The 27,421-nt window shown below is 37.9% G+C and overlaps 2 protein-coding genes across 12 annotated transcripts in view; both read left to right on the plus strand.

Moving 5' to 3' along the window:
* Nucleotides 1-17,500, plus strand: part of mical2a (microtubule associated monooxygenase, calponin and LIM domain containing 2a) — a 39,797-nt gene extending 22,297 nt beyond the window's left edge. For 3 of the 7 annotated variants that reach the window (XM_086070973.1, XM_086070974.1, XM_086070976.1), the window contains 15 exons: nt 432-689; nt 861-976; nt 1,086-1,212; nt 1,294-1,384; nt 1,767-1,914; nt 2,995-3,194; nt 3,739-3,842; nt 3,922-3,993; nt 4,100-4,231; nt 4,546-4,650; nt 7,226-7,483; nt 8,616-8,723; nt 11,168-11,348; nt 11,533-11,609; nt 12,879-13,391. In XM_086070973.1, the coding sequence (XP_085927099.1) occupies nt 432-689; nt 861-976; nt 1,086-1,212; nt 1,294-1,384; nt 1,767-1,914; nt 2,995-3,194; nt 3,739-3,842; nt 3,922-3,993; nt 4,100-4,231; nt 4,546-4,650; nt 7,226-7,483; nt 8,616-8,723; nt 11,168-11,348; nt 11,533-11,609; nt 12,879-13,241 (2,340 nt within the window). In that variant the 3' untranslated portion in view covers nt 13,242-13,391. Of the gene's footprint in view, nt 1-431; nt 690-860; nt 977-1,085; nt 1,213-1,293; nt 1,385-1,766; nt 1,915-2,994; nt 3,195-3,738; nt 3,843-3,921; nt 3,994-4,099; nt 4,232-4,545; nt 4,651-7,225; nt 7,484-8,615; nt 8,724-11,167; nt 11,349-11,532; nt 11,610-12,878; nt 13,392-14,353; nt 14,550-16,217 lie in introns of those variants that run through there. The other 4 variants (XM_086070977.1, XM_086070978.1, XM_086070979.1 and 1 more) reach the window with 4 other exon arrangements.
* A 4,398-nt stretch (nt 17,501-21,898) lies between these two features.
* The window catches only part of tead1b (TEA domain family member 1b), a 46,259-nt gene continuing 40,736 nt past the window's right edge, over nt 21,899-27,421 (plus strand). For 2 of the 5 annotated variants that reach the window (XM_086070999.1, XM_086071000.1), the window contains exons 1-2: nt 21,899-22,105; nt 22,546-22,675. The gene's annotated coding sequence lies outside the window, so the exon portion shown is untranslated. The remainder of the gene's footprint in view (nt 22,106-22,545; nt 22,676-27,421) is intronic. The other 3 variants (XM_086071002.1, XM_086071003.1, XM_086071001.1) reach the window with 2 other exon arrangements.

Raw genomic sequence — 27,421 nt, forward strand, 5'->3', positions numbered from 1 at the left:
ATATATGATATATATATCATATATATATATATCATATATGATATATATATCATATATATATATATATCATATATGATATATATATCATATATATATATGATATATATATGATATATGATATATCATATATATATGATATATCATATATATATGATATATCATATATATATATGATATATATATGATATATCATATATATATGATATATCATATCTATATATATCATATATATATGATATATCATATCTATATATTATATATATCATATATAGACATTTCCTTTGGATAGTAATTTGCTCGTTCTTAGTAAATTCAGGGATTAAAATAAATATTTTCTTCTGATAAAAATAAAAAGGAATCAGTGCTAAGCTAGGCTGAAAAAAAAAAAAACCTTATCTGAGGCTGATATTGTCCTGCTTGTTGTGTGACAGGATTACATGGAGACACAGAGGTTGCTAAGCAGCGATAACGTCAACCAGGAAGCTCTCCTGTGCTACGCCCGAGAAGCTGCTGACTTCGGAACCAACTACCAGCTTCCCACGCTGGACTTCGCCGTCAACCACTGCGGGCAGCCTGACGTAGCCATGTTCGACTTCACCAGCATGCACGCCTCTGAGAACGCTACTCTGGTCAGGGAGAGGTTCGGACATCAGCTGCTGGTTGCGTTAGTGGGTGATAGCCTGTTGGAGGTAAGGGGATGTGAGGTCAAAGCACACCTGGAAACTGACCCAGGGTAAAAATGGATGAAAAGATGGAGTTGGTCTTCTGGAAAGACTTAGAGTTAGAAGTATACAGTAGTCCACAATGTCTTGATGGATTATGACATATGGCTTGTGTTTGTGTCTATGTTGCGTTTGCAGCCTTTCTGGCCCATGGGGACGGGCTGCGCTAGAGGCTTCTTGGCTGCCCTTGACTTGGCCTGGATGGTAAAGGGCTGGGCTCAGGATGGAGCAATTATTGAATTGCTGGCAGAGAGGTATGCGTTAAAAACACAAAACACACACATAGTCTTATGTAATATATACTGAACTCATCAGCCAATCGGGAGTTGACTGTATTTGTAATTTTAAGTTTTGTGTGTTTAGAGAAAGCATTTACAGGTTGCTTCCACAAACAACACCTGAGAACATCGCCAAAAACTTGGACCAGTACACCATTGACCCAGTAACGCGATACCCCAACCTAATTTCCTCATGTGTCAAACCTAACCAGGTGCAGAATGAGACCTTGAAATTAATTTTGCACCTGAGGAAAAAAAAAAAACGATGCATGCTTCAATTTTTCTTTTTCCAGGTGCGTCACCTGTACTTGAACGGAGAGCTGAGTTCGTGCTCTCTGGAGCGTGCCACCTCCATCCGTCGACCTGTTAATATCTGCCGACGAGGTAAAGAAATCATGACTGTGCGGCCGCAATGTTTAGCAATGTCACCTGACTCTTACTTTCAAAAGTTTTTAAAAGCTAAAACTAACTTGCATGCAGAGAGGAAGTCGTATTCTGTGGTTTGTTTTTACACATGGGTTCACTGCGAGGAGGAAGCCATGAAATGGGAGTTACCGTTCAAAAACGTCTCACTCGCCAAGTTCAGAGTTACTTTCGCTTCCTGATTTAAATCCAAAGTGGAAACAAAGTTGCATTTGTAATGTTCCTGTGTGGATCTTGAGCTAGTTCTTGACCTTTGCATTAACTTCCTAGGAGTGGCGCCTTCATTCCGGCGTCTACTCTCTTGGACTTTCATAGTGAAAATTTGCTTGCGTTTCCTCCACAGAATCTGAAATCAGGCCGGCGAGGCTTCTCACATGGTGCCAGAAACAGACTGAAGGTTACAGGAATGTAACAATCACAGACCTCACGTTCTCTTGGAGTAGTGGCCTCGCCTTGTGTGCCTTGATCCACAGGTTCAAACCCCATCTGATGTACGTAAACGGATAAGAAGCAACACTGAAGATTTATTTTCCCACATTACGACTTTACAAACTAACAACTAACTCTGCTGTGTGTGTTAAATACACTCAAATTTCTTTGCCAGTGCTTTGTACCTCTATATTACAGCTTTGGATGAGTCCATTTACAGAACAAATTATATCCTCTCCTGCTTAAATTATTGCCTTCATACCTTCTCGCATGCCACTGCAATTTCATGTGGTCCTGCAAGTTTTCAGGAACGCGCTGGCATTCACCCCCCTTTTCCCTCCTCCTAATGTACGCCTGTCAGCACAGTGGAATTGTGCAAAGTGAGTAGGTTTGCAGAAACAAAAGAAAAAAGAGGAGGGGGGGGGTGAAGTGTGTGTTGCTAGGTTAGTGCGCTCTTTGCCGTTATTTCTAATGGTGTCTCCACACAGTTTTGGCGGAGACGCTAGAGCTGTTTCTATTCAACCGTTTATCAAGTCATTTGGTGCCATTTTTCCGGCAAAAGAGGAAGAATGTTTTTGTGCAGACCACTGCTCTGCTAATAGTAGAAACCCTATCAAGCGAATTCACAAATTTGTTTCTAAATACATTGCAGACAATTGTGACGTGCAATTAGCTAGCAAACTATGCCTATACGCCAAAAATAAATCTTTCCTTTCAGATACTTTAGAGTGCCTCGTAGTTGGCGGTGAGTGCGCGCATGTCACACAGGAAAAAAATGGAAGAGCGAGGAAGGAAGGGGTTTGACTATGTTGTGAGCAACACTTCTGTGGTGTGTCAAATTTACAAGCCATGAATTCTCACTTTACAGGAACTTTTTCACACCCTTGTGTACTTTATGCTACAGTATACCCAGCTTGCCTTTAGACACTTGATAGGCCCATTGCCTTTTTCCAACTTCCTGTCTTGTTAATCAAATCATCTCTGATAGTTAATAACCCCCCCACCTACTCGCAATAAATACTAAAACACATGCACAGGACACACTAACTTCAGTATAGACCGTAGCAGCAAGAAGACATCATGACATGTACAGTACATGATCTTCCTCCCACACAAGTTACTCTCGTCTTTTTGTCCCTCAGAGACTTTGAGTCATTAAATGAGGAAAACCAGGCTGACAACCTCCAGCTGGCTTTTGACATCGCAGAGCGGGAATTTGGGATCAGACCATTCGCATCTGTGAAAGAGCTGAGTGGCTCCCTGGAGCTGCAGAAGACCAAATTCATCACCTACCTATCCAAAATCTACGAACTCTTCCGAGGCACACCTTTACCTGATGCAGGTACTAAACCCAGACTATGCTCTATGCTCAATCCGTATTATACTGTCTGTACTCTATGTAGCATGGTGCTATACTTACTAAACAGTATGTTGCAAACTGCCTTTTTAATTTTTTTTTACATTTACTGTGTTTCTTGTCCATGTCTTCATATTTGTATTGTTTTACTAAGTTATTTTGAAAAAAAGTACAAATTCTCCAGACAAAGACAATCTATTCTCTTTTTAGTTGATTTTCTGTGTGTGTTATGAATTCCTAGCAGTCGAGAATGCAGCGATGTGTGGAATGTGTATTTGTACCAGCGCTGTGAACGGCTGTGGGCTGACACTCTCAGAAGGCCCACTCATTTTATTTAACTTCATCCATACATTGATGTCACTCTGGCATGGTAGTTGTATATTTCAAGTGAACTGCTTGCCAGCATCAGTTCACTAACTTCTAAGACAATAGCCTGTTCTGGGGATTATGCACTGATATTATTTGACGTTTATGGCTGTGTGATGTGGAAAATCTGAGAGCTTTAATTCGGTCACATGTTGTACCGCAGGCTCCAGACGACTGGATGAAAACAGTGAAGATTATCCATCTAAGGAAGTTCGAAGTAATAATAATGTTCTTAATCTTGCTGTGCCAAGAAAACGAGTTCCGAAGGTAACATTGTAACATCACTGTTGTTTTTATTTATTATAAACTTCTTTGAATGCAAATTATTCAACTCATCTTCTTGTAGGATGAGAAAAAGGCTGATGGTACAGATGCCATTTACAAAAGGAGGAGAAAACTTTGCACTTACCTGGAAGAGGTTTGTTGAAATAATCATTGTAAAATGTTACCTTCAGGTACCTAAACCAAATAATGTGTACCAGTTTGTATGTTAAATAGATTTATTGTCTTTTTCTCCCTTTCAGGCCACCAATTTGTCCACTAAAGGAGCTTCAATGTGGGACAGGAGAGAGCCCAAAGAGAACAAAGTGCGCTCAATGGCTACACAGTTGCAGGCCAAAATGGAGAACACAGTAAGCTACACCCAACGGAAGCAGGTACAGTCAGTTTTGTCTGTTATTATTTTAAAATAATTTTACATTCTAGTTTGCAACCGTTTTCAATGTAGTCTTATAGTGAGGCAATACTTTGCCATTTATTTGTGTATAAATGACATCTTTCCTGTTTCAAATGCTGCGAGTTGGACCTTTAAGAGCTGCCTGTGGTTTCCTTGCCAAAAATGTTCCTTTTGCTTCTGCTGAAGTTTTTCTTTCTTTTCTGGTCTCTTACACCCAGCATTTGATCCTTTCAGCCTCTCCCAGATCTGTGCCTTTTTATTAACGCTTTTCCTGACCTTTCTGCCAAATTCCAGTCAGACTGTGAGAGATCCTCCCCTCTTCAAGCTCTCGACTCTGCCGAGTGGGCGCACTTTAAATTATCGACTCCCATCCCACTCAAACCTCCACCTGAAATACAGGTAGCGCCATGAAGCCAGATTGCAGTCAAATAGACAACATGAAAATCCACACACATTAACACATTTTCCTGCCGTGTACTATTCAGCTTATTGGAGAAACATTCTGTTATTTGTTTTTGGGTTGTTTTTTTTACATTCTTTAGCCCTCACTCCCTTCACTTATCAGCATCCAACAAATTCCTCAGTTTGAAATTGAAACACTGCCAGAAACCGTTTTCATCGCTATGTGTCATTTTTGGACTCTAACACTTAGGAACTATTATTCAAAAGAGGGCAATGTGCAGTCATCACAACCTCATTAGTGAGAGGAATCTGTTAAAATGTGAAACCAGCACAGGGTTGACCAAAGATATGCACTAATATGACCTTTAAACCCCAGCTACCTGCTTCTCCTCGCAGTGGTGGTCATGGCAATATGTCCAGGGAATTTTCCTCTTCTCCTCTTTTCTACCCTTCCTTCTGCCATTTTTCTCATGGAATCACCTCATTATACTTTAACTTATTATTGGTCATATTTAATATTGTATATCTGCAACATTTCAGGTGGGATATCATTAATATGGCCAATAGGCAAATAAACCCTGAAAGTTGGAAGAAGTTTGAAGCATCTTCCGATAGACCTAACCTTTAGCCATCCTTGTTTAAAACATTTTTGGGCAATAATTCACCCCAAGGAATAAAAAAATAAAATAAAAATAAAAGTCAATTAAAAAGAAATTTTTGTCACGATCACTGAGACATAATACTTGCATATTTGCTACATCTCAGCCCTCCTTTGTGAAATTGTGGCCAATTTGACCTTTGTGCACACACAAGTTAGGTAGTCCACAAGCAAATCGAATAAAGTCAAATTACCCCCAAAAAATACAATGAAGTCAAATAAATTGATGCGTACAACAACTGTGCACAGGATAGCAGAGAGACTGAAATATATCATCATGTTATTTTAGTTTTCCCAGTTGTCCCCATTAAATAAAGTGAAGCCTTGAATCATAAACAACCCTCCCAAAAATGTCACTCAAGGTTAAAACATGCTAGGAAACTTGAAGGTAAGAGGAGGGTTAATTTGTCCCTGGATACAACTTAACAGTCCTTGGTGCGCATGAAAAATAAACACAGTATAGTCAAAGTGTTTATCATTTTGCAAAAGGTCACGAAAGAACTCGAAGGGCCACATTATTACAAAGTTGTAACCACACTTCTTGATTGAGTTGATCACATCATTTTATCCTCCTATAAAGCTCAGCTGGTAATAAATTTGCTGTGATGGATTATCACGCAAAGCAGATTGCATAAGGACAGCAATCCAAACATTATTCAAATGTACTAATGTTTTGTTTGTTTTGTGTTTGTGGGATGCAACATGGTAGAGTAGTGGTTCACATAGCTCACTTCTGTGATCCTGTGGTTGACTATAATCAGTTCAAGAAGTCAGCTTTGATGGCCTAAATCAGGGATGTTAATCTTGTTTTCATCACGGGCCACATCATGGTCCTGCTTTCTCACAGGGGGCCGGTTAAAACGGTGAAATCCCCTTAAACGTGTAATTTCCCAAAATCACGGCTCAGGACATACTATACCTTGATTTTTTGGGGGGTTGGCTGGCCGCATCACGTTCGAACAAAATGCAAAAACGCTTATATTTTGTGTAAATAAGCATTTATATTGAAACAATCAATTCATTTTTCCTTTTTTCAAAAGGGCAAAATCAATAGTTTACATTTTGAGGGAATGAAACATGGAGGCAAATTTGACGTTCTGTCAAGTGCGTAAGGCTAGCCATGATTTCCGCTAGCCAGAATCTTAGCTGTGCTGTTTTTCTATGAACTAAGCATGTGTGCCCATTAGGGGCTGAATGACTTTTTTGTAGTGGACGCTAATGTGACGACAGGCTAGTTGAAGTTGATTAATCGATAGCATTGTACAGCCGTCTCCACAGTCACAATTACCAACTGCCTTCGTTCCTCGCCGCCAGTCCCACGAACCTGCTGCTGGTGTCAACATTTTAAGACTAGTGGCGATATGGAATAGCTCAAGCTCGCGAGGCTAACCACCATTTTCATCCACACGTATCTTATTTTCATACTCTGACCTGCGTAGACGTATAATATATGACGAGTGTGTCGCTCTTTTGACCGGAAATTTTGCTAAAAGTCTAATGACGCCAGAGGACAGGTGAGTCAAAAGTCCTCTGTAATTGGCCGATTGGAAGACAAGATGCCAGAAAAGCGTGATTAGCGATTAATTGATTTTCAAGCTCTAAAGATTGGTGGAGTTATGTGTAGTCCATCATTCAACTATTCTGTTCAAGCCCTGGTGGCTAGAGCATACTACAGGTACCCTTTTTGTCCTTTACTGAAATTGTTCCGTGTGGAAAACTTACCGGTAGCGATCGCTTCCTCAACGTATACAAAATGTACATACGTAAATGAGTTCATGACATGGCTGCCGCGACCTCACGTGATAAGTGGTTTAGAAATCGAGTGATGGGCTGAAAGATGTAAAAGCACCAATACGGTTCCATCAATGATCCTCAGCCTTCAGTTTCGTGACAGCGTGTGTCATCACTTTTCAGTTTCAAGTCAATATCAGACGCGCGGCACAAAACTTAGTCCCCACGGAGCCTCGACCCAAAGCCTGGGAGCTCCCGCCTCGGCCGCAGGACTGCTTCTCTGTCGTGAAGCTCAGACATGTGGCTCAGACCCATGAGCAGGTCAAGACCTCGCCAGAACCGGAGAGCCAAATGTGTACCGCACCCTCCGTCCACTCTGCGGCCGCGTTCATGTCCCGAGTTCTGCAACGCCTCAAGGAGGTGGATGAACTCATCTGTGAGGTGAAGTGTTCTCCTCTTCCTCCTTCCCTCATGACCTCTTTCACTCCTATTCCTCAGTGTGGTTTTATTTTATTTTTTGCATGTTGTGATGGAGTGCGAAGAAGAAATGTTGATTATATAGTATACCTTAACCTTGTGTAACTTAGATAGTGAAGTCATCCCCGCAATTATCCCTCCAGTTGGAACACGACAGGAGCAGGCCAGCAAACTTGGCACAGGTTGTGGCAGATCATTGGCTCAAATTTGCGCGTGTGTGCGCGTATGTATGTGTGTAGTGCAGTTTCTGTCAGGCAGGGACTCACATCTGGCTATTGTATTTAATCACGTTTACTGAAGGTAAAATAATATCTAAAAATATATATATAAATGAATGTGCGTTTAGTAGTTAGCTTATGAATCTAGATGTGTTGAATTTATCTGCTCTCTGGTGATGTTGTTTACTCTTAATTAGCATATATTTTCCTTTTTTTTTTTTATATATGAAAAAGTTTTAATACAAAGCCATCTGCTCCAAACCAGACATTAGCATTAGCTTAACATAGAAAGTGAAGTAAATGGAACAGTTAGCTTATACTTAAAAATATACTGTAAATCCTAAATAAATGGCTATTTGTAATTTTAGCAATAACATGTAGTACTAGTAACCTAATTTAATTCTGAGAACTGTTAATGTTGTATTAGCATTTATGCTAACCTTAAGTTGACGACCACAATGTTCACGCTGGACAAAGGGAGTGTTATGCTGCCATCTTGTGGCATCGATAGGCTATTACAATATCAAGTACTTTTTGCTATTTGATTGGGCTGGCAGGGCTCGATCCTTATTCTTGTAAACTTCCAAGGTTTTTTTTTTTTAGGTGAGCCATTGAGTGTACCCTCAATGTCAGGTTTTCTATGGCTTTCTTATGTTTGTGTTCCACCACAGTTTGTGTGAACAATATGTAGCATTTTCACATTCTTTCTCACGCATGTTAGTCAAACTCTAACACAGAAGAGTGAATTTTACTACGTTGGTCATAGTGAATGGAGATGACTGTGTTATTTTTGTGCAGAAGCTGCTTAGTAGCGGTAGTTTGCGTGTCATCAGACAGAAGCGTCGAGACTGATCTTTGGTTCCCGTTTCATATTTTAGAAAAAAGCTCAGTCACAACAAGTTAGAGAGTTTCAGTCAAAGAGCATAAAGGAGAAGGCGCTTCACCTCAACGGTTTGATCTCATCAGACAGCTCTGTTGTTATCAAGGTGACTATCACATGCTCGCCCTTTGACCCCTCCCTCCCTGGCTTGAGTTTGCTTGCAAGTTTGGACATTCTTGTGGCATGCGTGTGTATTCATTTTCAAAATCTAGATTAAGATTATTATCATACTGCAGGGATTTTTGTTCATGAATGAGTGACCGTTGATGATGTTTGCTTTGAGATAGTATAAAATAGAGTAGACTACAGAAGGGGTGTTGCACTCAAGATCCACATTTGATTTTCAAAAGACTGACAGGCCTGTTAATTCCAACATAAGGTAGTAACAATTTAACAATAAACTTCAAATAAAAAATAATGAAATGAACATTTTCTCATTTTAATTTTACATGTGATATTAAAATGTGAACTTGAAATAAAGTAAAATGTTAAATGTGTATGAAAAATCATATGTTACTTATATTGTTGTTTTGTTTGCAATAACTTAATTAACCAAATTATTGAAATGGATAGAAAATATTTTATATTTATTTACTGTACTTTAATATTTTTTTAGCTTGTTGTCTATAAAAAGTCATCATTGCACAATAGAATGAATAGAAATGTTAAGTGTACATATATAGGTATTGTAATTCTTAAAAAAAAAATTGGGATTATTTACAATAAATTAACCAAGTATTTAATTAAATTAATAGAAGCACTATATTGTAAAATTGTTTCATTTAATATCAAAATGTGAACTATAAAAGTAAAATATATAAAATGTTCAATGTGTATGAAAAATCTTATGTTACTTATATTTAACAATAAGTAACATAAGATTTTTCTTAGATTATTGAAAATAGATACAAAATATTTATTATTTATTTACTGTACTTAAATTTTTTAACTCATTGTCTACAAAAATTAATCATTTGCACAATAGAATGACTAGAAATGTTAAGTGTACAGGTATTTTAAAAATGTTGTATATTGTAAAAAATATATATATATTTTGATATTTATTTAACATTATTTTAAAAACAAATGTTACATATGTATTTGTAAAATGATTACATTCACATTGTTTTTAATTTTCTATAATTAACGAATATTTGATAAATTACTAAAACACAATGTTTTATTTTTCAAATATTTTTTATTCATCATGAATTGACCTGTTATTTAAAAATACACAAACCTTGCTCATTGTATAAGTAAAATTGTTTACATATATTTTATTTTAAATAAATTCATCAAATACTATTTTTGTTATTCTATCATTTTCAATGAATCTGTTGAACTATTTTATGCGGGTAATGAATAATATCGAAATACATTTCTTGAACATGTAATTGTCTATGAGCCGGATGAAGGGACAGAGTCATACTTGGACCACCACTGCATGATAAGTAGTGTCAGTACACAGTATACAGTACATAATAACATAATATCACTCTTGCTGGAAGACTTTTGAGCATGTGCAGAAAAAAAATTTGCTTCTGGAAAGTGTTTCCTTTTTCAGTTCTGTGCACTCTTAACATGTTGACTGCAACTCTCTCACCATCACACAAATACAGCACATGAATGCATCCTTAAATGTAGCACTAGTCCCATTTGAGCTTGGCCTTGTCTGCTTTTTCTACACGTGTGCTTTCGATCAGCAATAAGACCTCACAAAGGAGGAGAATGCGGTTGTCGTGCGTGTGCGTGTGCGTGTGTGTGAGTGTGTGGTTGGTGGTTTTTACTCCACCCATCCTTTACAGTCTGTTGCTGTAAAGAAACATCATCCACATGTCTAAGCAGTTTTCACGAGGTTGCATGTCATCATATTTTCCTATTTGGTCCTACTTTTGAAATTGGTTGAAAGGGTTGAATTTGTTCAATTAAAAATAAAACCACAAACTATCATGTAAAGATGTTGCTATTTCAAACATTTTATAGCATAACACACATGTGCTTAATGTGCTTAAATAATGTTGAGCATTCGCAAAATATGGTATAAAAGTAGAAAAGACTGACATTTTTTAAGGCATTGAAACATGCTTGAATTTGACCTTAGAAAAATAACTTGATCTCATATTTACAAAAGGTTGTCTCTAAATTTACATCAACCTTGGCCCCAAAAAAAAAAGTTTTTGTACAAGAGATGTGGGACATGCCTCATATAATATATTTGGTTATTTAATTTTAATTTGATTTAATTTAATGTAAAGAGGCGAGCACTGCCTAGAACTCGAGTGGGATTCATAACAATGCCCCAGTGATTATTACTGCCCTGCCCCCAGGTGGCCAATGCATGCACACCAGAATGAGTGGCATTCATAACACTGTAATATCAAATATGTCATTACTGTATGTTTTCTTAGAGTACAGTATTATTGACTGAGTGCTAATTTTCCTCATTAAAATACCCATTACAACAAAAAATTGCCATATTTGGAGTTCACGTTCCTTTATGCATGGAAACTTCCAAATCTATCCTGATCCTTTGTGTGTTCTGTTCCTCAGGGCAGCCCGGTCCAAAGGGCGTTACCCCAGTCGGGTGAAAAGTGCCGCTCATGCGAGCGGCGTGTTTTCTTGGTGGAGAGGATTTGTGCCGAGGGCTTCTACTTCCACAGGGAGTGCTTTCGCTGCGCCACCTGCAGCTCTGCCCTGCGCCAGGGATCACATTTCTTTGACTCTCAACACGGTACTATCAATTTGTGGCACTATTTCATCTGGTCCAATACATGATCTATATCAGAAATTCTGTCAAAGATGATAAATAATCTTTTCTTTTTTTTTTGGACACTGTCCAATGACAGTCAATGTATATAGTACAATGGCGGCACTTGACAGTTTCTCACTACATATTAACTGATATGCTCTGACAGGTAAATTGTACTGCAAGCTTCACTTTAATCAAATGAACAACGGGACAAGCCTCCATAGGAATGTGACCGCACGCTTGGTAAGGATTGAGCACCGCAAATGTGGATGCATGCGGTTTGACTGTCAGCATTTGCTCTGGTATATCATATGCAGAGGTGGTAAAATGCAGGATAGGTTCCAAATGCACGACTAGGAGACAAAAGATTTGAAATATATCTCTTTGACATTTTTTTTTTGTCCTAGACTTTTTCTAACACACACTATATCTCTTTTCAAATATACCTGTTATTGACAAATTAACGTTTAAATAAAAATACAAGTGGTATCAAACAGGGCTGTGCAATTAATTTAAATTCAATTACAATTTCAATTATTACACTCCATAATTCAAAAAATTGCATAATCGTAAACAAAAATAAAATATTATTAATACTTATTTTTAATTGTTTAAATGTATATACTTTCACTTTTTATTTTATTTTAAAATAACTAATTTAGTAAAAATCTTGTTTTTTGTTTTATTTTAAAATAACTAATTTGGTAAAAATCTTGTTTGGTCCAAAAAAAAAACTTGCATAATTAGTGTTTCAACAAAATGTATTTGTCTTCATATTTTTTTACGTTTAAAGGGATACTTGATTCATTAAAAAGTTAATATTTTGTCCAGAATGATTGATATATATACCATTCTTTTTCTTGTAAACTTTAAAAACTAATTTTTCCACTTGCTATCGACTGAAGATGACATCACCTGTGGTGAGGAAGTAGGTAATGAATCATGGCTCACCTGTTTTGTGGGTTTGGTCAGCAAACTGAGCCATGATTGGTCATTACCTACTTCCTCAGCACAGGTGATGTTATCTTCAGCTGACAAAATGTGGAAAAAATAGTTTTTAAAGGTATTAATTGTACATGAAAAGTAATGAAGTTACCAATTTTATTCTGTACAAAATATTTTTTTAATGCAGAAAATGGCTCAATGAGTCAAGTATCCATTTAAACATTTTCTTGTTTTGCACCAAAAACAATTGATCGTCCTAATCGTGATTTCAATTATTACCAAATTTTCTTGAGTATCAAACTTCTGCTGCTTTCAGTAGTTTTGAGGCTGACCAGCTCCATGTGGTTTATGTCTGTATTATACTGCCCCCAGGTGGCCAAAGTGTGCACACCAAAGCCAAAAGATGTGGCAAAATTGTAATTCTTTGCATTCTATTTAATTGTTTTTATTGTATGTTTTTATAATTAATATTACAGGTATTATTTTTCATGTTAAAAACATGACTTTTTTGGGGGGTACAGTACAAAAGAAATCCTTCCCACCATTGATCCTGTGTCTCTGTTCTAGAGTCATTTTGGAAGTCGGTTTGAGGGTGGACGTGCCGCTGCGGAAGAGAGCGCCTCCTCCCGCTGTCCAGCGGCCCCGCCGAGCCAGCCGGCAGCAGGTACCTTCAGCTCCGTATTGAGGAAGCAGCTGAGCAGGCCCGTGAGTGTGGCGCGTGCCGTGTGTAGCGCCCCCAGGCGGGTGTGCCGGCAGGTGCGCGGGGCAGCACGGGACTTGGCTAGCCACTTCAGGGACAACGCCCACGATTATGCCTTCCTGTACGAGCTGCTGAGCATGACCTTGCCCTTGCTGCTCATCTTGTACGATGTTCTGCTGCAGATGGAAATGGAGGTCGTGCCTAGCGGGCCGGGCTCATGGGTTATGTGAGTGTAGGAGCGTATCGAGCCCGGGCTCACACCCAAATCTTACTGCCAACACCAAGGTGCTTGTTGTTGTTTTTTTTTCTTTTTACCAAATGTTGGATCAAATCTGGATATTTTTCAATATTACAGAGTAGAAGTGAAAATGTAAGTGGCTTTTTATTCTTTTTTTTTCTTTTTTTTTTTTTTTAAGGAATGGAATGAAATGGAAGAGAAGTCCTTGGTTGAGTATCCAAGAGAGTACACTGTAATTTGCACACAAACAACCTTAAATAGCATGCAGTACATGATCAAAATGCAAGTTTAGATCATTTTTGGCGAGCGTGATCGCGCTTGACGTGAGATGTCAGGTTGCTAAAATGACAAATGGTTGCTGGATGTTTTCATAAGTGATCCTTTGAGTGGCTCTTATAGCACACTTCCAATTGCTTTACTCAGGTCATGATGACTGACTGCATTCATGCACTTTATATTGGAGGAACTGCCTTAAAAAATTTGCAGCAGCAAAAAAAAAAAGAAAAGAAAAAGAAAAAAAAAAGTGGAGTGTGCAATTTGCATTAAACGAGTTCATACTGGGGGGGATGCTTCTTAGGAGTTAGTTTCTACTTTGCTGCCATCTACTGTCGAGTCTCGGTAAAACAAGGGTGTAAAATCTGCCTTTTCAGTTCTTTCCAGAACAAGACTCCATTTTTTAATTATTATTATTATTATTATTTACTGTAGACAAAAGATGCTGGCAAGCTCGCCACTCTTGCTGTGAGCTGTTTTTATCAAAAAAGCCTCCCAGTGGCTTCCTCTACCATCTATTGAGGCTCATCGAGCACTTTAGATGTCTGTTCATGTTGTTTTTGTTGACAGCAACATGGCGTTGGATTTGCCCTCAGCTAGCATGACTGAAATAACGATGTGGTGTTCGTTACTCCACAGATGGAAAAACCTCATTTGAAATCTGTTCTTTACAAAAATGCAAGCAAACTTTGTTTGCACGCTTCCACAATTGCGAAAGCAATTACCGAGTGTCTTCTCACTTGCAAATGTCAGTACCGTATCCTGTGTTCAAGACTCTCTGCTTAATCCCATTGTTTTCCTTCCTTCGTGTGTATGCTCTTTGTGTTTTAGACAGCTCTCTTCGCCCCGTTTGATGTGTCTGAGCCGGCCGGATGGTTACAAATATCGTGTTAAAGGTGACCGCGTGCATGGTCACGGGATTGTGTTGTTTTATTTCCCATTCCTGCACACGTCAACATCCGAATAACTGCTTTATGTCAATGTACAGTTGCGAGTTGATTAAAGTTGGCCCCCGGCTTTGACATTACTCACCACGACTCTTGAAATGCTTCTGTGTGGCCTTGTGTTTTCAGAAACTACTAACATGGGGGTTGTTGAAAAAAATGGGACAGAATAGCCAAAAGTGACACATCGATAGGTTTGAGGCGAGAAATTCTGCTCAAACGTAGAATGCAGTGGCTTTAAAAAAAAGTCTACACACCCCTGTTCTAAACATCAGTCATTATATGCAGTTATTTATTGACATCACATGATCAAGAACTCTCTTTTTAGGACTTAGATGTTCCAATCTTTTTTTTTTCCAGGTCAAAAATGAACAATTAACCGTTTCTTCCTAATATTTGAAAAATACTTTGATTTAAAATAAACATGCTGTAAGATTGAGAGCTCCATTTTTGTTGTGATGCATTTAAAGCAGACTGTGCATGGCACAAATCCATCATGCAAAGCTTCAAACTAATTTTGCAAGTGGCTGGTCCAAAAGGCACGATTTAATTGAAAATGCAACCTTATAAACAACGATGACCCTTGAAGATTTCACATTCACCTCCAAAGTCTTCACCTCCTGTATTTTTTGTTGACTGAAAATCTTTGACATCAGAAAAGTGAATATGACGAGTTCAATAGTTTATATTTTATGTCCAGGTTTGATTTCTTTTGACACAACTTGTTATTTAAAATGAGACACCAAATGTTGGGGGTGTGCAAAAGTATTGGAACAAACAGATCAAATAAAATTATCTGACGTGATTAAGATTTAACATTTTCAGTTATTCGCTTTATGCCTCCAGTCTTCTGTTTAACAGGTAAAATGCATGTTCTATATGGTTTAAGTCAGGGCATTGACTTGGCCAGTCTAACTACTGCCTCTAAGGAACTCGTGCATTTTGCCAGTGCATTTTATGTTAACACTACCCATCAGTTTTGGTTTCTTTCTTCCTTTTTTAATTTTTTTAACTCATTCACTGCCATTGACAGTTATAGATGTCAAAAATTCATTTGAACTATTTCTATTAGTTTCACATTTTTTTCCACTTTTGGTAACAAGAGTATGAGAACCTAGAAAAAATGTTTTTGTACTTATAGAACAGATATAAAATTTGTGATTAATCTTGAGTTTAAATAATGAAGTAATCAAACAAAAAATTTTATATAAAAAAATTTGGGGCGTCAGACGATTACATTTTTTAATTGTAATTAATCGCATGACTTCAATAGTTAACTCACAATTAATCACAAATTTGATATCTGTTCTAAATGTACAATACTTTTTTTTCTAGGTTTTCATACTCTTGTTAACAAAAGTGGTAAAAAATGTGAAACTAATAGAAATAGTTCAAATGAATTTTTGACGTCTGTAGCTGTCAATGGCAGTGAATGAGTTAAAAATTGACAGACAAAATATTTTGTAATCACATGGAAAATGTATGGATTCAAACAAAGCAAATGTTTTCCATCTACAGCAAAATAAATAGAAGAATTGTTCATTTATTGCACGTATTGCCTTCATGCGTTGCTGAAAAGAGTTAGTGACCTTTTTGTGAAGAGTTATGACGTTATGAAGAATCAAATGAAAGCCAGATAGATTTAATCTTAATTAACACTTCAGATTTTCACCTCGGCGTACCAGCTTGAACTTTGAAGGTGTTTTATAATTAACAATTTTCAATGGGTTATTGTGTTTATTTCTCTTCAGGGATCAAATGAGATCACACCATACGCCAAGGACATTTATTTCTCTGGACACTGGAGTGATTTGTGATGTAGTTAGCTGTGTAATTATGACATTGTTGTGTCAAATTTATTGACATTTACTCAAAAGTTCCCCCATCATTCACATGAACAATAGGGGACAATAGAACAGCTATAAACGCAAGATGTTAAAGGGACAAAACAAGCCACTTAATGTTGACATTTTACGTATTTTTAAACTGGAACAGCAACATGAAACTATGCCAACATGACTGTCATTGCAGTTAATGATCATAGCTTTGGCCCTAATGGAAATAAAAATAACAAATGGTTTCAACAGTTTACATAATTCAACCATATTTTTATATTAGTGAAAATGTTTAACTTTGTTGTATAAAATGGCTGAATTAAAACATAGTTGTCTTGTTTAATTTTGTCTGGAAAGTGATAGCCATTTATTTTTATTATTTTTTGTTTCAATTCATGAAGTTATTTTATTGAAATACTGCAACATGTTTGCTGCCATATTTGTTTATCTTGATTGTGTTGCCCTGATCCAGTTTTGTGAGCAGCATCCAGGTGTAAGAGTTGTGATGAATAAACCTCCCTGAGTTTACGGAGAAGATTACTTGCCGGCGCTTTGAGTGACATATTTGCAGGAGCTGTTATAGCTATAAATGTAATGTCTTTCCTTGAGTGTTAAACTAGAAAACAATTTGCACAGTGATGATGATGATTAGCATTTGAGCAACAGGGCAATCAGTCTGAAATTGGACTAAAATTACAAATACCCTAAAAGCTGATGAAAACACACAAACTGCTGCGAGAGAATTAATCTAAAACGTAATGTCAGCACTTAAATCATCCTTTTAGTGTCCGGGTGGAAAAGGTTTCACAATGGGCGGTAGAAATAAATTGTTTTCCATCTATTTACATTTCCTCTATGGAGAAAAAAATAATTACACTATTCACAAGCAAAAGCCTGTCCAGCTCAACCAGTAGTAGCCTATTACACAACTTTAAAGGATAGGAGGAGTTGAAGTTGACTGGTTTGTGTCAGTCAAATGAAATTAAAATGTAGTACAACTGTAAAAGTACTTGTTTATCAGAAAAAATGAGTAGCTACTTTTTGTTCTCCACTTTGAAGTAACAGCAGAAACGAACTGATGTTAGCCATGCTAGTTAGCAAGTTATCTGCCTTGCTAGCAAGTCTATGGTATTTATTTCACCAATTGTAGACACGCTCATTCTTATTCCTGGTTGATGCTTGGTTCTTTTCAAGACAACATTGAAATATTAACTGTTCTGGATTAAAAAAAAAAAAAAATTAAAATGATACAGTTTGAACATTTAATTCAGAAATTCTTTTGTGTGCCACTAGAGAGAGCCCACGTAGCACTAATGGCACCAGTACCACACTTCACTGGAATCACTGGTCTATATTACTGCACCCACCATGCTAAATGAATGGACTCCCAAATAATACCAATAATCTATTATTACCTAAGTCCAAAGTGTACAGATAAGTTCCAAAAAGCACTACTTTTGAGGTGGAATCATCTGACATGCCCGTTAAGTTTCCTGTTGCTAGTTTGACAAATGGCTGGAGTTTCCCTTCTGCTTCAAACTGGATCAAATGGACCAGGCACGGTATTCAAGCACCAAGCAACAATGCAAGGAAGTTGCGGCGAACACAGCACAACAACATCATTAACTGCATATCCCAGCGCTTACTCTTGGGAACTTGTTAAATCCACAGTAATCCTGGTGATGAGGATGGAATATATTTCCTCCACCAAAGCACTTATGTCAAGTCCATGCACAAGTAATGGGTCAGAGGACTTGGACTTTATTGACATTGAAATATACTAATATAAGGTTTGACATGATCACCCATGTCCAGACTAGTTTATTTTTTATTTTTATGTAACCTTGAAAATCAAAAAAAATTTAATTACTTTTGACGACATAGATGAACGTGTTCCCATGTGTCTTCATTTGAAATTCTCTATTCAAAGCTCTAATATGCATCTGTACATTCCATTAACAAAAGAACCTGGCAGGAATGTCGTTGGGGATCCTTGGACTAATTTTAAACAGCATCTCCAAAACTGACCTGCTGCCAAACAAATAATACAAATGCTTGTAATGCATTTGTACTCTGAAAGGTAACCAAGGAAAAAACACATTCGCACTGTTTAGTGGAATCTGAATTTTCAAAATGGGAATTCCTGCCAGCATGCCCAAATGTTTATGTTCTCCATTAACACATTCACTGCCTTTGACAGCTATAAACGTCAAATTCATTTGAACTATTTCTATTTTTTCCACTTTTGTTAACAATTGTATGAAACCTAAAATTGTTTTTATTGTACATTTAGAACAGATATGAAATTTGTGATTAATCGCGAGTTAACTCGTGAAGTCATGCGATTAATTACGATTAAAAACTTGAATCGCCTGACGCCCCGAATTTGTAATAATCTTTTTTTTTTTTTTTTATTCATTCACTGACACTGACGGCTATAAACGTCAAAATTCATTTGAACTATTTCTATTAGTTTAACATTTTTTTCTCCACTTTTGTTAACAAGAGTATGAAAACCTAGATTTTTTTTTATTATACATTTAGAACAGATGTAAAATTTGTGATTAATCATGAATTAATTAGATTAATTACAATTTAAAAAATGTAATCGCCTCTTGCCTTTAATTTTTTTTAAATAAATGTATGGCAGTACAGTAGTTAATATTAACTTATTTTTTATTAGTGACAGTGACATTGCCTCTAACAGGCTTTATTTTATATTCCTTGCCAAGTCACCATATTAACTTTATTTTAAGAGTGTTACAACAAGGTTATGTTAGTGTAGGTGCAGAAACTAGTGACACTTCATAAGCGAGACTTATGGATGAATGCGGCACTTAATACCAAGTCCTGGATTTCTTACCTCTGACATTTAAGCCGGAGAGACGGACAACGATTGCCAATTGTTCTGAACCACCATCATCCGTAACGTCGAGCATCTGCGATGCGCTTCTTCACCAAACAGAAAATGATCACCTGTAATCAGACATCATGCTACCAGGTGCCTTGAAAAGGAGCATTTCCAGCTATTAAGGGGAATTACCCTGCTGCCTTCATATACTGTAGCTTGGTATCAAATAGGCGAGCCTATCGTGTTAAGATGAGTGTGCTTTTGTGTCCTCTGTGTTGCACAATGAGCACTTTTGCATCACTTTATAAACTACTCACTCAAATGGTGAGCAAGGAAGGGAGGAGATGACAAGTATATGAACTTGTAATTGTGTATTAATGATTTTTTTAGACTTAACAACTGGGGAATTATTCCATTCCATTCCAAGCCGCACTATTGTTCCACACATGAAGTTGCACTTGAAAGAACGGGATCAAAACACTTTCTAGATATTTTGTGTCAAACCGCGTTACAGCAGAACTATTTTATTGCCAGATGGCAGCATCTCTCTTTTTCTGATTCTTTTTGATAATCACGCGTAAAGCTGGTTCTATAAACATGTGTCTGTGTGATATCACAAAATCCCTTGCCTCTGCAAAAATCTGCGCGCACATCTGGTCCTAATCACATTTTAAACATGGGTTATGCAATAATCGGACTTTAATGTCTGTATCCTTCTGGCAGTATCTTCTGTTGAACAGGCAACGTTTGCTGCCGCCGAGATAAAGAGATTAACCTGCAAGTGCGCAAACTGTTTGAAACAGTGTGACAACCAAATGGGTAAAAAAAAAAAAGCACATTTGATTTCAAGCGGCGTTTGTGAAAACTTCATATTTTGTAACTTTTTTTAATTTATTTTTATTTTTTATTATCTGTGGCATGCCTTTGAGAAGATATTTATAGAAGGATATTTCTTTATTAAAACGATGATTTATTCACAATTTACTATCACTTTTAGAAATTACCCTCGGGTCATATTATTGTAAATCCACTTTGATGTTCTCGAAGATCCTTCCCATTGTGTGTGAATAAAGGAAAAACATGCAGCCAGCTGAGCAGTCAAAGAGCAGAGAGCCAGCGCTTGGCCTTAGACGACGATCTGATTAGAGAAGGTTGGCGACCAGACTAAACCAGACCAGACAGTTGCAGCAGCAGAGTATATCTGGGGGGAGTGAAATGAACCGAATTAGCCTAATTCTATTGTCCAGTGGCCGCCATTACAAAGTTGAAATCACAGTACTGCCAAACTAATCTTTTGTTATGAATGGGATCCTGTGCTGTGTTTAAAAATAATTGACTGCATCTAGTGATGATTTTGAAGTGAGCTCATCAAATTGGGCTGTTTTTTTTTTTTATACATAGAGTGGATTTAAAAAGTCTACACACCCTTTAAAAAAATTGTGATTAAAAAATGAGAATCATTTTAAAAAAAAAATGTCACCATTAGTGTGACCTTTAACCTTTGCAACTCGATTGTTTTTTTTTAAAAAAAAGGGAAGAAGTAAAAATAAGCAACTGCAATAATAAGGTTGCATAAGTATGCACAACCTCTTAACTTTGATGTGGCTGTATTGGTAAATGGGAGTCAGCACACCTGGCACCTATTACATTTTAAATATTTACCTGACGGGGTCCATTAGATCTAATACAACTGCAGAATTTGTGTTCAAGCTTTCCTATTGGCTCTCATAGCTCAGTTGGATGACGACACACCAGCCAGCCAGCCAGTCGACGTGTTCATGTAACGTGAGTTTCACAAATGATGGATCTCAAAGTGTGATGGTTGAATAAAAATCAACAATTTTTTTTTATTGACAGACAAGAATGATGGGCATTTCTACACCCTACTTTCCACTCTGTGGGCCAGACGAGTACAGGCAGGCGTTAAAAGGTGTCGATGGATGTCTTCAGAGCGCCACTCGTTCATCTTCCTCGATGGTTTTCTTTTGAGAGACCCGTGTCAAAACACAGGCTCTCTCTAATGGATGACTTGCTCAGACAGGAGTGTATTTGGCTGTATGGACACACTCAAGTGAATCTACTGAAATGCTTTTTGTTCATTTAAAGACTGAAGCAAAGACATGAAGCGTTGATGCTTGGGTGAAAACCACGTTATCGATTTTTTTTTCTTCCTCTTGAAAGTTTTCTGTTAACAAAAGCAGTAACACAGACAAGTGGTTGAAATAATGACTACAGTATTGCTATTTTTAAAAGCAGATAATGCAATGAATTACAATTAGTGTTTGCTAATTGTGTGTTGCTTTTGAATCCTCTCAGTTGCCTGAGGTCCCTCAATTTCTCCTTTTTAGCTTTTCTTGCTTCTGTACTGCTTCTGTATTATAGTTTACATAAAATATGTTGAACCCCAAAAAGATGACGTGATTTCATTTGTGTCATCCAAGATGTATGTGTGTGTTTCTCCTTCTAGCCATTCTTTGCTATTGTATTCCTATATGCTTGCAACTCTATTCCATTTCAAGAAAATATAATGTCAGCTACGTTTTGCCACAGGACGAGTCAGGGGCTGCGTGAATATTCAATGTCCGCCTACTTTGTAATGACAAAACCGCGGTGAGCGCGACGAAACCGAACTTTCCGCGCGTCCCTGAAGGCCACAGTTCCCGGGATGTCAACGCGCCCTCCCTGTCCCCGCTCGGCGGAGGGAGGCTGCAGGGCTCCGGGATGACGCCACCTCTCGCTCCGCCCCCCCGACGCAAACTCGCTCTTTGCGTTCATTTCATTCCTCTTCTCATTCCGAGCATTCTTCGCATCTCTGTCAGTGAGCGAAGCGATTCACCTTCCTTGCCGACCCAGAAACACCAGAATAACTTGACATTACTATTGTAAATATACCCAGTAACACCACATGAGCTCAAAATGGACATTTTTTTAAATATGAGATATCAATAACGAGGTAAGTTCCATTGTTAGTTGCAGGCATTCAAAGTGAATGTGGACTTCTGTTTGCTGGGTTTAGTTGATGACTCCTCAAATAGTGGATAGTTTATAAAAACGCCGGCCTATTTATGTTTGTTATTTCTCCCACGGCGCGTAGAAACGCTGGCTGTCGCGGGTTGTTATTAGATGGCCGACTCGCTGTTGCAACAGGCACTTTGAACGCTCGCTCTCGTCGCTCGAGCGGCGAAAATCTTTTACATTTTTCACATTTTTTGGAGAAGAAGGCTGCTCCTACGCCCCTTTTAAAAGCGCCGCATGCCGTGTGCTCCGTGTCAGAGCCCCAGAAACACCCACGGGGGATTTAAGCCTCAACTCCCCAAAATATATCCAGCTCGGGAAACAGTTTTCTTTTGGACAACATGACGATTGTAAGCGTTGCTCTTCTCCTCTCTCTAGTTGTTGTCTCGGTCGACACTTGGGGGACTTCACCGGAGGCTTTTCGGACCACCTCGACGAAAAACACCGGGGAGACTTGTTGCTTCGCCACCTTGGACGTTGCTTTTTTAAATCGCCGTCGAAGTTCTCTGTGAGTACATTTTTGCCCCGTGCCTCTTTTTTTCCTTTAGCTTCACTCTTCTTACAAGACAAGTGAGGGAACCGCGGGGGAAATAAGTCAAAAGTCCGTCATTGTTCCACGCTGCTTACTTTACGTTCGTTTGCTCATGGCACTATAACGGTGCCAAAAATAATAAAGGTAGCCTTATTTGAAGGCTGGTGCTTTTGTTTGAAGGCTAAAAACACTTTAAACCGAGAACCTACACAGACTTTAACGTAAAAGTGTCCTGGGGCTGTTATTGTTGGTACAGTGTCGGAGGAATATAATCTTAAATCGGCGTGTTACTCTTTGGAAAAGTAGATTACTCCGCTATGCCTGGTACTAACTCGCAGGAAATGGACGTTTAATGTTTGTTAAAAGGTTATTCGCGGTGCCTTTTCTTTGCCTTTTCCCACCACCGTCTTTTCCTTAGAGTGTTTCCTTTAACTGCTTGCTCAGCTGAAAGTGAGTCCACTTACAAAATAGACCACTAGTAGCACCAAGTTTGACACGTTTTCCTTCAATATTTGCATGCAATTTTCCCATATTATTATAAACATTGATGAATGAAAATAAGAATATCTGATTTACTACAGCAGCTAGAAGTACTGTTTGTTTTTACCAGGCCTTTTATTGTTTCAATATTTGACAGTTTTGGTTTAGTTTTTGAGTCAAAGCAGCGCTGTAAGGTTACCATTTGCATGACTTATATATGCTTATATAAGTGTCACCCCCTTATAGCAATTTACTTTTCCCAAATTGAATGTCAAATGTATGGCCAAAGTTAAATAAGCTAGTTAGCCACTGGACATAGGTGCAAAACAGACTTGCATGCAGAAGCACGAGAGGGAGCAAAATGTTCTCTCAGGTATATGTGGTTTAAAGCGGCTTTAATTGATGGAATTTTCACATCTTCTACTCTCGGGACACTGCCTAATTCTCAACTCTGTAGAGGATCGATGAAACATAAAATTCAACACATTGGCATAAAAGGGTTATTATTTACACAAATAATTCTGAACTCGGCGTAACCCCAAACATTGCACATGATAAATCTTCTCGCTAGCGGAGGGGAAAATGTAGGAGCTAGAAATGGATGCTTATGCAGTTTATGCAATCAGGCAACGTGTTGGACCAAAGCCTGTTCCTGTTCACCATTTGTACAAGAATAGGGCATATTTGAGGTCTTCCCAAAATCTATTTGCGTTATATGGCCTTTGACATAGAGCAATATGCATTAGTTTAAGCCCTAATGAAAGGAATTTATGGTCACGAAAAAAGCTTGGACTTGGACTGGCAGAGTCGGTTATTTTTACAAGTTTTAATTTGAAGTTGCACAATTTTGCTATTAGATAAATATGAGGACTATTCTGACCATTCTCTCAATTTTACAGGGGTGCTTGCATTATTTAAGTAAATATTTAGCCAATTAATAATATAGCAAATACTTCTCTTTTTCTCAGTTAAATTTACGCGTCATGAAAAAAATCGGAGTTATCACAGACAGTATAGAGAAAAAGCTACTATGTTTAAATGATTTCATGGATTTTTATTATTTATTTCTATTGTATTTGTATGTAGTAACTCTCCATTTATTCACGTAAACCAGTTTTCCCGTATTTTATGTCAATTACAAGGTTCTCGTATGTATGTGAAATGCTTGAACTGTTTCTTTTTAATTGAATAATTAAACATGACTGTGAGTTTGAACATTGTTATATTTTGTTACTTTAGAAGTTCATAAATCACAAGAATTAAAAATATAAAACACTACTATGATCATATATCTGTTTTCAACGGTTAAGGAAAATTTTAAAAAGAGGACACTCCCGCAGGCTCCCAGTTTGTGCCCTGAGGTAAACCCTAGTCTAGAAAGGGAATTTTAGAGTGTGTGTGTGTGTGTGTGTGCGTGCTGCTCAGCAGTTTGAGTAAAGCCCGCGGAGGCCAGCCGAGAGTGCCACCAAAAAGGAAAAGCTGGCTCAAAGCCACTGACGTCATCTAAGAAAATCTGCTTCAAACGGTGGCCATAAATGGTCCACTAGCTACCGGAAGCACTTTGGTCCTGTTAGTGCAACACAGTTGTTGTTGTTTTTTTTTTTTCAATAGCCATGCAAGTAAAAAAAAAAAAAAAAAGGCAGGCTTTGTTAAAGTCTGTCATGTTTCAGTCTTCCGGTCCTATAACCTTTGCCAAATGTAAATATAATCCAAGCGTCCTGTCTCAAAATGTCATTTGTAAAATGTATTTTATTAATTATTCTTTTGTACGATCTTGAGAGACACTAATAAAAAGAAGCTTACTATATAGTGTTCTCTGAATCATCATACGGTATGAGTCACTTTCAAACACTGTTATAACAACTGGAGTTCTTTACCGCAATGAAGGCAGGAATTCTGGGCTTCAACAACTTCCCCTCCCATGCTGGCAAAAGTACTGACCATGGTGCTGAGCCTTCGATGATTAATAGAAAACAAAGGCGCGAGACCACTTCATTTTCTGAAAGTGTGTATCATTTTTGGCTTCTATTCAGACATATTCTCCAATCAGAGCTGCGGCTACAAATTTCCACATGACACCTCCTCAATAGTCGCTTGTACTGTAACCAGGACTGGCAGAGATAAGGCTCTCTGGCCAGAAGGTGCTCTGGATTCTGCGGAGGCACAGATAACCTGGAGGGGATGCTTGTAATATTCAAATGCACAATCTACCCTATAAATTCGTTTTTAATCTTAGCTGGGACAAATGAAAAGTTATGAAAACTTGGTTTTGGCTCTCCCTGTATTTTTGCCCAGCGCAAGTCTCACACAAAGTGCAGTATAACTGTATTCATGGGTGGAGTTTTCTTTCTTTGGGTATTTTCGTAGACGGGCGCAGTTAGAAAGTGGAAGTAAAATCATCTGGCGTGCTTCCCAACCAATGGAAGCGGCTCCTCTCATCCCCTTTAAATTCAGCGCAGAAGAGGACCACATAGACTTTGACATGGCAAAAGCAGAAACTGACTTGCGGAGGATGTACAGTTGGGCAGAATCTGTCTGCCTGGACTGCAATCAAAATTCACCAGAATAGCTTTATACCACTTGCGCCACAATTTAGACCTGTTCCGAGTTGGTTTTAAAGTCTAATCTACTTTCAGTCGCCAAACTGTATGCTGGGGGCATGTTAAAGAAAATGCCCTCGGTCCACTGGAACGAACGCCCAGCAGGATCTGCCAAATTCCCAAAAACTGTAAACTAGTCTTCTGCTGTCGTGGCTAGACCGTGATGCTCTGTGGAAAAGCCCAGTCAAAAAGGAAACACATTCCGTTTGTGAGGGTCCTAGAGTAACAAAATGAGCTGGTGGTTGCAGAGAATAGCAGTTAGCTTTGCTAGCGTTGGCCATTTTGATTGCTGCTAGTTTTGAAATATGAATTCCAGCAGGTTCACAGTACAGGCAACTCTGTAAAGTGAAGCTGCATCTTTGCCGCCTAAAATGTTCTGACCAAACAACAGCATGATAACGAAAACTTAACTCATCTCACAACTTGGACCAACATTACAGAGCAGGGCTTCCATTAATAATAACAACTACATTCAGCATCATTGGTAAAATAATGTGTTGCAATTTTAGCCTTTTTTTTTCTCCAAAATGTGAAAACACTCCATGGTGCAAAAAGGGTTAGGAAAGGAATTTAAGCAATTACTTTTCAGAAAGTGGATACGGACAACAGAATTTGTGCCGTCTGTGCTTCTCATTATAAATAATGGTAGGTTGTACGGGTGTGAATTGCCGAGTACCTGGCGATTCGATTCGTGTCACGATTCATAGGTCACGATTCGATTAGATAAATCCCGATACGAATCTATAAATTGATTATTGTGATTTTTTTTAAAAACTCAAATTTAGAAAATACTAATCAGTGAACTTGTACATTTACACTGTAAGATTTGTTGATTCGTCCATGCTTAATGTGTGAATCCTAACCCTAAGTGAGACATTTTGTTGAATATTTCCATAAAAAATGGATGTTTAAAAATCGATTCGGCCGCATATTGAATCGATTCGAGAATTGTGTGCTGTAATATCGCGATATATTGCCGAATTGATTTTTTCTAACACCCCTAGTAGGTTGATACTATATTGATCTATAAGGAAATTCTAGATATTTGTCAAATATTGGCACACAACACACAAAGTAATGTCAAACTGACATTCTAACCAGTCACTGCCCATTGTAAGGCAATTATACAGTCCTGCTCACTGTTTATGGCACCCCTTCATTTTTTGCATGATCTCTACAATATCTTCAGAAATAAATGGAAATGTACCAAATTTATATCATCAGGACCTTTTAATTGGATGTCCAAAGTAATTCAACAAAGGAAATTGTTTTTCAACTTACATAATGTAATTCCAAAGAAGAAATAGAAAACACAGCATGTGCAGCAATAATGGGACCCGTCTTTGATATTTGGTTGCAAACCATTTGGCAGTGATGACAGCTTCCAAACGTTTCTTGTTGCCATCTCTAAGCATCTTGCACTTCCCCGCTGGTATTTTTCCCCCACTCTTCCTTTGCAAATTGTTCAAGCTCTTGAATGTTTGCAGGTTTTCAGCTCATATCAAAGATTTTCAATCGGATTGAGATCAGGAGTCATTGCTGGCCATTTTAAACAGTATTTTTTTTCCTTTTTAACAATTCCTGTGTGCTTTGGATCTTTGTCTTGCTGGAGGACCCTTGACCTTTGACTCAAACCAAGTTG

This window comes from Leptonotus elevatus, chromosome 3 (assembly GCF_054856555.1).
Source record: "Leptonotus elevatus isolate MCC_2025b chromosome 3, RoL_Lele_1.0, whole genome shotgun sequence".
NCBI lineage: Eukaryota > Metazoa > Chordata > Actinopteri > Syngnathiformes > Syngnathidae > Leptonotus > Leptonotus elevatus.